Source organism: Anopheles darlingi, chromosome 3 (assembly GCF_943734745.1).
Source record: "Anopheles darlingi chromosome 3, idAnoDarlMG_H_01, whole genome shotgun sequence".
In the NCBI taxonomy this organism is placed as follows: domain Eukaryota; kingdom Metazoa; phylum Arthropoda; class Insecta; order Diptera; family Culicidae; genus Anopheles; species Anopheles darlingi.
In genome coordinates, this window is record NC_064875.1 from 33645939 (window position 1) to 33655938 (window position 10000).

The window sequence follows — 10000 nt, forward strand, 5'->3', positions numbered from 1 at the left end:
CTCGTTCTTTCATTACGCGGACACGCGCAGTTCCGCACATCCGTGATTGCGATGTGGGAAATATAGTGCCTACACACTACCGCCCCAGGGGGTGTCAAATGGTTTTGTTGACCTTACGGCCATCGGGGTAAATTGAATTATCATCAATTAACTGACATTTGCTTGTCTGGTTTTGATGACCCCCACCCCAAAAACCCGAAGAGAAACAGCCGACCGAGATACTAGGGGTCTTAGGAGAAGGCGTTTATGCGTTTGAAAATCACCGCCATCGACGGGCAGAGATTGGGTGAGAGATGGTCAGTGATTACACTTTCGCCGCGTTTGTTTGATCCTGATATTAAATGTTTCCCATATTCAGCATGACGAACACGTATTGAGGTCGTTCGTCTTGAGACGACTCATGTCTTTTTTGTGCAATTGTTTATGTTATATTAAAAAAGGAAGTGTTTTGATGCCACTCTTGATAGCATCTTTTGTTTTTACATTTGTTAGTCTACTTTCTCTTATAGTACTTGCCTCAATTTTGTAGGGCAGAATGTAAATTACTGGCATAAGCTAATGATATTAAACATGTAGCTTTGGAAGTATTTGGTTACGGAATTAGTTTTTTCGATTCTGTTAAAAGATGGCGCCATTTTTTTTAAGGTTCACAGCCTTAAATGTTCTATCGTTTTAAAGTACAACTAAATAGCTTTAAGTGTACCTCGCGATTCTCACGAGTCGCGGATGTTTAAAAACCTTCTTTCATTTGAAAAAAAAGCTGTTGAAAGTTATTGTTTGTGACTTTAAGCTTATGGTGAATATGCTGTAACACAAACAAATGTGATAACTGGCTGCAAAGGTTTATAAGCAGAGATTTTAACGTTCCAGGCGCAGAACGTTCGGTTCAAGCATTAAAAATAAGAAAATATAGATTTGAAAGGTGTCACGCAGTAAGAACCTCTGGAAACTGGACACATTATTGATAGAAAACGTTATCAACAATAATGTATCCGAGATTGGAACAAGCTCTGGCTAGAAAACGATTGGAGATTGGAATAACAGACATGGTAGACTTATTGCATGTTGCAACTTTTCAGAAAACATCGCAAATGAAATGTTCTTTCTGAATACAGCTTGCTTGGTTGCCTAAGATATTTTTTTGGCTGCACAGAACATCTTATCTCATTTATGTTAGTATCGAAATTGACTGGATTACTTCAAAAGATGAGTAGCTTTTTTCGACATGGAACTCGAAGATTACTTAAAAGATGGAAAACAGTAGTGGTCATCGATGGGGGCAATGTTTAGATAATTATTTGTTTTTTGGGTTTGAAAATAAATCGTTTTCTTAGCCAAAAAAATCGAAAAAACTAATTCCGGGACCTAATAGTTGGAATATGGAGAATGAAATTCATCTCTATCGGCATATCGGATAAATTCCCCAATTGAATTACGAAATCAAGGCCTAGTATGATACTATTTACATGTGATACTGTTTTTTTACTCGAGTTTTTTTTCTTCTGGTGCGGGTTCCGGACCACCGGCAGCTGGTGGTCTACAAAACCAGAAACTGTCGCGAGGTGTAAAGCGCCATTTGTTATTGTTTGTGAAAATTAGCATTGATGAGCTTTAGTAGCACATCGCAAATCCACTAACAATTGCTTTTCACAAACCGCTGTCCACGTTTATATTATTTCACTTCGCCACTTGTGGTCATGCTACTATTCCATAACGAATCAGAACTCCCGAGCAAGCTCCGAATTTTATGAATCAAAGCATCTTGTAGATATTGTGACTTCGTAAGCTCATACTATGGTTAAAATCCCACGTTGTAAAACGTAACGTTCGACAGTTACTAGTAAGCATCACGCACACATACATTTCGATGGCTCCTATGGTTGATGGTCATCGATATTGACAAAAAGCGAAGTGGAGGAACTTTACATTCAAGGTCGTCAAGGCCTTCCTTTCGCACCGGACCCGAACTGAACACCGAGTACCAGAGTACCATAATGCGGTTGGCTGCTGGAACTGCTGTGGTGGTCGGTCATGGGCCCTTTTATTAGTACACATGCACTGCACTGTACCGCGGGTTAGCTAGCGATTAGTTGGAGAACATGCCGCATGACTTTGCACCGGTGGAAGACCGGGGTGCAATTTTGAAAGAGCTAAAGTTTGATGCGGTTAAAAACAGTTCCGGCAAGATTGGTGGCGGTACACAATCGGTGATTAATTATGACGCTCGTCGTACACGACACTTTGATCGTTCGTCGGGGAGGTACCCAGCGTGCGGTCAGCGTGATTGAGGGTACTCTAGAGTGAGCTATTTGCTCATAACGTTTAGTAGTTACTGCTGATGGGGTGGCCCTTTCATCATGTGATTGTCGCGGCTGCGCCACCCTAATGGACACTAATCACGGCGGCCCATGGCCCGGTAACAAGAACATCGCAAGGTGTGCCCTGTTGTAGGTAGCTCTGCTACTGCTGCTGCTGCTGCTGCTGCTGCTATCACCATAATCCGTCCATCTATTGTTCCGTCGCATCCGTTTTAATGACTATGACGACGTATATGACGAATGTACTAACCGGATGCGTGCACTGAACGAGTTGCGAGAAAGAGTTTACGTAGCTACTGTTGAACCAGGCTCCTATGTCATCAATTTACCAAAACAAAAAATACAATGGCAACCAATATGCCCCTTCATGGCGATCCTAGTACACTAAACATCCGGGGCAAACCACCACCAGATGATTTGACCGTCGCTTATGTCCTCCTGCACACATTTTAACGTTCAGTACTGTACCGTGTGTTTTGCACCGAGGCGTGTGTGCGTGTCTCTCTGAATGTGGGGTGCTGCTCTCATCGTGTCGGTCGGTCGGTCGGTCGAAGTCGGAACGAGTGTTGCCACACGCAACCAGCAGCAGCAGCAGCAGCAGAAATCCGCGGTCGGTCCCGCTGCCAGTTTTTGCCAGTCGTCGTCAATTCGCCGCTGGTGCCACGGTATTTGATAAGACAGGCCGTCGCCGCCGTCGCCGTTGCCGCCTCGGCCGTTGCATTGTCCGGTCGCGAATCGCGGGGTACGGGGAGTTGCCATTTTTTGGCACTAGAGTTACTAGAGAGTGTTATCAGTGTGTGCATCGTCTTCGCAGTGCTGCTCCAGGTGTGGGGGTAGGTTATAGACCGTTTGTGTGTTTCACTTCACCGCGTGCGATATCCATCCTCTGCGCTCGGTGTGTGGCCACGTACCAGCAGCTGACACACGACACGACGATATATAGAACTCGCGGCGATTGGCGATTGTCGGTGTCGCGATGTGTGATGGTGGTTGCTCAACGCACGCGTATCATCGTACGATCCGGACCCGGTGACGCCGCTTTTTGGTGGGGCCAACCTTGACAATGGGCCCATGCATGATTGGCCGATAAGATGTGGAGTGGGCCCGTGATTGAGTATATATACAAAACAAACATTTTTATTGGACAGATGATGCACTATTATCGGGCCCTAGTAGGCGAAGCTGGAAGCCGATGCTAGCAACCAGCTGTGTTTGGGGCAATATCAACAACACCACACAGCTGATGTGTGGTGACAGATCGATGACTGCTGGAGGTGGTGGTGATTTTGTTAAATCATAAAATGCATAATTCATTATGCGATGCCGGTCCTTCGGTCGGTGACTTTTTCCGCTCTACTAACAACTCTGCTACTACTGAGCAAGTGTGACATCATTGTGTTGTGTGGAGCCAAATCGCCGGAGCCGTTCTGACCTTGTAATCCCTCCTTTTCCTCTGTGATGAATGTCCGCGAAGGTCCACTCTATGTGTGTACCCCGTCCGTGGCCATCGTGTGTAGTGTGTTGCAATGCCGAACATTAAAACAAAATCACTGGTCAATCCTATACAGAGAGAGGGAGAGAGAGGGAGAGAACAGACAGACACCACGACCACGAGCAGCGACCTCGCGTAGTAGTAGCACACGACGAACAGCAACTAGAGGCGCCGCAAGTGTCACGGACATATAAATTTAGAACCATCTAGCTCTTATTGTTTGTGTGTTTTTAGGTGGTATGAACTCTTGCTGTACGCTGTACGCGCGATGCTGTTACTCCCGGTGTATCAGTGAAACCCACGTGATGATACATGATGATGATGATGGTGATGATGATGTGGTGTGGTATCTGTTGTATCTAGAGCACGTTGAGTGATGACGTGTAGATCGAGTTACTGGTGCGTGCAACATAGGAAAAGCATATAAAGGATTGCCAATAACACGTGTCAATATCCGGGCGCAGAAGAGAGAGAGAGTAGCAATGCTGAAAGCGAAAGTTAGTCGCGCGTTCCGTTCCATCCATCCATGCACTCTACTATCTCTCAGTGTCTAGACTGCCTTCAGGTCTGAGATATGGGGTATTGTGTCCCGTACGGTGGCCGGTGCAGCTTCTTTCGTTATGCTCCGTTCGTTCGTTGTGTTACATTTCATTCAAACAAACACCCCGTAACATATTGTGTGCTGCTCGTGGCAAATAGCACGTGATTCATCATCATCATCATCAACAGTAAGTCAGTCAGTCTGCCCATTGCAGAATGCAGGCTGACGTGTGTGCTTCTTGATCTCAGCCGGTGCTATTAATACATAAGAATGCATGCGTGACATTGAAACCCTGTGCTGTGTGCGCGCTGCGCGCTACCAGATGCCAGTGCATTCTCCGGTTTTGGTGTTTCAACTGCCGACGTGCCGAGAGAAGGTCAAGAAACAACAGCAACATATGTCTGCGTGAGAATCCTTGGTGTGTGCAGTGTCTTCTAGAATCGCACTAACACCGAAACGGGCGCGTTTTTAGATTCAAGAGCGCCCAACGGCACCGTACGGATGATTGTTACGGACCAACCGGTTGATACACGCAATCGTAGCGCAAAAATTAGCATCCAGATACTGCTGGTGTGCTGCTGTTGCTTCCTTTTTGCTAATACGCGGAACATTTACTATTTGTGCTAACTCGATTATTGACTCTCTCAATTTGCCACCGGTGGACGTGGTCTCATTGCTTAGAGGCTCCAGAAAGTCTGCAAAAAGTCTGCTGACCTTCGACGACGACAAGCGGGAAAATTAGAAGACGGAATTAGGTAGTAACACAGTAGAGTATCTAGAATGGAGAGTATAGCGGAGAATTGTGCCCCGACCACACACACACACACACACACACACACACACACACCGGCTATGGGCTTCCGCATTCTCGTCGCTTTACGGCGTGGAACGATTTTTGCCGCCCATGTCCGTGTTCGAGCTTTGCGTGTGTACGACCTGAACGACGAGACGACGGGGTAGCTACGTGGAATATTTATTTCAGTTCCCTTTTCTGTTTTGTCGCATAAACCCTGTTTTGGTCGTAATCCTATTGTGCACGCAGCAAAGATATTTAGACGCATTTTAATTCTAGGAATGCAATTTCTTAAATAATAAGATGGTTAATGGTTAGGCTGTTAGGGCGATTAGTTCTACTTCGATGTCTCACCTGGTGATTAACCGAAATCCCTTTTTTTTCCCAGACGTCACAGCGTCCGCATCGGATGACGAGGACAACGAATTCTACGATGCGCAGGAGGAAGGCGGTTCAGTTGCGTCTCAAGAGGAAAGCTCATTCATACTGAACATACCGGTGTCGACGCACCACAATCATCGAAGAAGTTCGATCGACGCAACAGGGAGCTCTTCCGAGGGAGAAGAAGGCAACAGTGAAACGCAGCAAGTAAGCAAGCGACCACGACGTTTTCCATGTGCACACTTCATAGATATCGCTTGTTTAACGCATTATTCTTCTCTCCGTTCCTCGCAGGTATTAGTAGTCGCCGAAACTCTAGACAATATGGATGTCACGGACAGGATATCGGTGCACAGTAGCCAAGCACTAACACCAACACTAGCCGCTAGCCAATCGAAGGTTGTCCGCAAACGGCGGACACGGGTCGCCGATAAGCCCAACTATCCGCTCAACCTGTGGTCTATCATTAAAAACTGCATCGGTAAGGATCTGTCCAAGATCCCGATGCCGGTGAACTTTAATGAACCCCTCTCAATGCTGCAAAGGTAGAATGGCAATGCAACAAAAAAAAAAACAAAACGAAACGATAACTTCATCCATATCATACTCTTTTTCAGATTGACGGAAGACTTTGAGTATTCTGAAATACTGGATAAGGCGGCGCAGGCGAAGGATACCTGCGAGCAGCTTGCATATGTAACAGCATTCACCGTCTCAAGTTATTCGACCACCAGCAATCGAACGGGCAAACCGTTTAACCCGCTGTTGGGCGAAACGTACGAATGCGACCGAACCGACGATCTCGGCTGGCGGTGTATTAATGAGCAGGTAAGTGGTTAACGTCCTTAGGCCATAACAACATAACAACAAAGCAGGCCAAACAGTGTAGCAACTCTATGCAACTTATGCGTTTAAAAACAATAGTTTTACCACGTTACTTATACTACATTGGGTATTGATCCTCTTTGTAAAGAAGAGTGAAGCTTTGTGTTATGTTTCAGTTATGAGAGAGTGTAGCTCTTCAAGCATCTAAACATTTCAGCATTGTATCCTTTATTTTCGTTAGAAATCGTTACTCTATTGCAGTTAAACTTTTAATTCGAATTGTGTACGATGTTGAACCATTTTTGATTCGGTTTGGATCGCATTTCTGACATTCTTAGCTTGTGTTTTGTGAAGTTGCTATTTTATTGACGCTCACAGATTTGAAAAAAAAATGTGTATATTTTATCCAATTAGCTTAGTAGCTTATAAAAAGCATTTTCTCGTAGTAACAGTACAGAAAAGTTACATTAAACTTTCCATGCAGTATATTGATTTTTTGTTTGTTCTTATCAGTAAGAGAAAAACGGTTTTGCAAAAGCCGTTGCCAACGCCGCCATGTGTTGGTTATGTGAAATGATGTAAAACCAATTGCTTAAAATTAATCTATCTAAATCTAAATTAATTCCTGCTTATCTTCATCTTCCTTTTCTACACAACACCAGGTGTCCCATCATCCGCCAATGGCAGCTCAGTACTGTGAGGGACGAGGTTGGCGGTGCTGGCAGGAATTCACGATGACGTCCAAGTTTCGTGGCAAGTACATCCAGATTGTACCGCTTGGTTACGCGCACGTCGAGTTTCCGGCGACGGGCAACCGGTACACCTGGCGTAAGGTGACGACAACCGTGCACAACATTATTGTCGGCAAGCTGTGGGTTGACAACCACGGTGATATGGAGATCTTCGGTGAGCGAAACGCAAAGGGCGTCAAGTGCCACCTGAAGTACCTGCCGTACTCGTACTTCACGCGCGATACCCAGCGGCGCGTGAAGGGCGTCGTAATGGACAGTGCGAACCAGGTGAAGTGGGTTATTAATGGCACGTGGGACAGTAAGATCGAGATTGCTCCGGTCACTTCGACCAGCGGATCAACGGAGAACCCGGTCTACAAGACGGGCAACTACAAGACGGCCTGGACCCGCACGTTGCCACCGCCGGACAGCGACAAGTACTACAACTTCACGCTGCTCGCCTGCCAGCTGAATGAACCGGAACCGAACGTGGCCCCGACCGATTCGCGGCTGCGGCCCGATCAACGCCTGATGGAAGAGGGCAAATGGAACGAGAGTAATCAGGAGAAGCTAAGGTAATTGCCGCCTAGCAGGGCTACGAATATTGCGCAAAGATCATTCTGTCAATGCAGCTCTGCTTATATGTTTATGTTTCGTGTTCTCTCACAGGTTAGAGGAAGGCCAACGGGCACGCCGCCGGCAACGGGAAGCAGAAGCAGAAAAGGCGGCTGCCGAAGGCCGACCATATCCGCCCTATGAACCGATATGGTTCAGCAAGGAGAAAGAACAGGGAACCGACAATCTGGTGCACGTGTTTAAGGGCACCTACTGGGACGCAAAGTCCAAGCAGGACTGGTCGAAGAGTCCAAGCATTTTCTAATCGAATAGCAAACGCGTTCTGGCGCGAACACGATAAGAACCAGCCGCCACGTTGTTGTACCGGCCGCCACCGTCGTCACCACCACCACCACCACCGCCACTTTCGGGGTAAGCCGCAAAAGTCATTAGTTCCTCTGTCTCTGCCTGTCTGTGTGGAGTGTGAGTGAGGTGTGGGAACGGGCCGGGTTAAGGGTAAACAACAAAGGGTTGGATGAACCGCCGGGGTAAGTGGTGCGCGTTCCAAACTACTATGAATTACATGATTGCATGCGATTGATAATGCGAAATTCAAATCTACAGAGCCAGAGAGGGTGACAGAATTTAGCCTTCAGCATCCCTGTTTCGAATAAAACGGCAATCGCGCATTGTTGTACCATTTGCTGCTGCTGCAATAGTTTCGTTTCTATACGCGGGCAAAGCGCAAAATCAAAAGCCAAAAACAAGAAGAAAAAAACAAGTTGAAATAGTCTCCCTCCTTATGGACCATATGGAGAACCCCCATGCTACGATCGATCGATACTGGATCGTTACCCTTTTTTCTCTGTATCTTCGGTTCGTGCGTTCTAGGACCTTGCGCATTAGAAGGGATTAATATTAATCGGCGATCGTCCGGAAATCGTTCCTCTCTCGTCGTTGGTCTGTTGTACCATCATCTTCCGTTGTACATGTGTTATCGTTGTTATCGTTGTAGGTTATTTACGCATTGTTGTTTCTTTTGTTTCCAAACGATTTTCTCACTGTGTATTATCGCTCTCCGGTTCAGTTTCTTACTAACCTCCAGAGGGATTTATGGTTCACAGTTCTTATCGAGCTTCGGTGTGGTCCCTTCCACAGGGGTCAATCCAGTATATTCTGCCCATAGCAGTTGACAACGAAATGACAACCTCTCTTGTCCACCGACAGTCTAATTGTCGTTTCCGTTGTCGTCCAATGTTCAATGCTGGTTTCTAACGCCCAATGTGCAGAGTGTTGAATGGGGGTTGTGGTATTGAAATGAAACGAATTGTAAACCCCAGCTTATCTGGTCAGCAAAGAAGGGATATTATGATCCATGAAACGGAGCTAGTTCAATGAGGAGAATAAAAAAAAAGATTATGAAAAACCATACATTAAACGACATGGAAAATAAAAGCAGCAGCAGAAGAAGCAACGTAGAGAGCTGGCTCAACACGCGACGGTCTCTCCGTCTCCACACGGCATTCATTTTTCTGTTCCATGTTCTTCTTCGCGTTATGGTTGGGATTTTAGTGGCATTCGCTGCAGATCGCCGATTAGCATTAGATAGCCCGATCTCCCCGATGTGTCTCGTAGAGTGCTAGGAGAACAAGAGTTCGGGCAGTTCCCTGGTCACTGTATACCACGCGACCAAACCAAACGAATTTGACGATTTAGCTGTAGCTTTTCTAAAACAGAAGTCGCAGAAGGGGAGGCGAGGGATTCGTGGATCGCCAGAAGCGCGGAGATATGATATGGTAGCGAGTAAGAGCCATGATATTGTTTACACAGTTGTTGGTTTTATTCCTAGCGGACAAAACAAAGAAGCTGAAGTAAGTGCGTGCGGCGCTGTGTTCTGGGTCGTCGATGGTTCTGGGAAGCTGGGAAGTTAGATATGATACCTTCTTAAGAAACCCATCACCGCGCGCGCGCTTTTCGATAAGGTTCTTCCTAATGGAATCCATCCAGAGTAGCAATTGCAATAGCGAGCGGCAGTTGCGGTCGTCGTCGTCGTGTCGTTTGTAATCAGTTTCAGGTGCGATGAACTGTAATTCAGAAAGGGGTAGTTGGGGAGGGTGGTGTTCATGGGGTTTTAGGGCGATGGCCAAAGCAGCAGACAGTCGAGTAGTGGTGTGGAGCAAAAGTGGGAAAGGAAATGGTGGGACATATGCGATAATAGTTGTTATGACGCTTATGAAGCTATTCATTGAAGTAATAAAAATTATAAATCGTCCAAAAACTATCCAATTATGTGACGCACCGGAATCGATTGTGCGATGGGATATCTCGTTGTTGGAGACGAAAGAAAGTGGAGTGGAGAGCAGG

General features: G+C 46.2%; 1 protein-coding gene across 5 annotated transcripts in view; it reads left to right on the top strand.

Moving 5' to 3' along the window:
• LOC125956143 (oxysterol-binding protein 1) overlaps positions 1–10000 on the top strand; it is a 17904-nt gene that overhangs the window by 7879 nt on the left and 25 nt on the right. For all 5 annotated transcript variants that reach the window (XM_049687722.1, XM_049687723.1, XM_049687724.1 and 2 more), the window contains 5 exons: positions 5533–5732; positions 5820–6070; positions 6143–6353; positions 7013–7656; positions 7751–10000. The exon at positions 7751–10000 is cut by the window's right edge. In XM_049687722.1, coding sequence (XP_049543679.1) covers positions 5533–5732; positions 5820–6070; positions 6143–6353; positions 7013–7656; positions 7751–7961 — 1517 coding nt within the window. In that variant the 3' untranslated portion in view covers positions 7962–10000. The remainder of the gene's footprint in view (positions 1–5532; positions 5733–5819; positions 6071–6142; positions 6354–7012; positions 7657–7750) is intronic.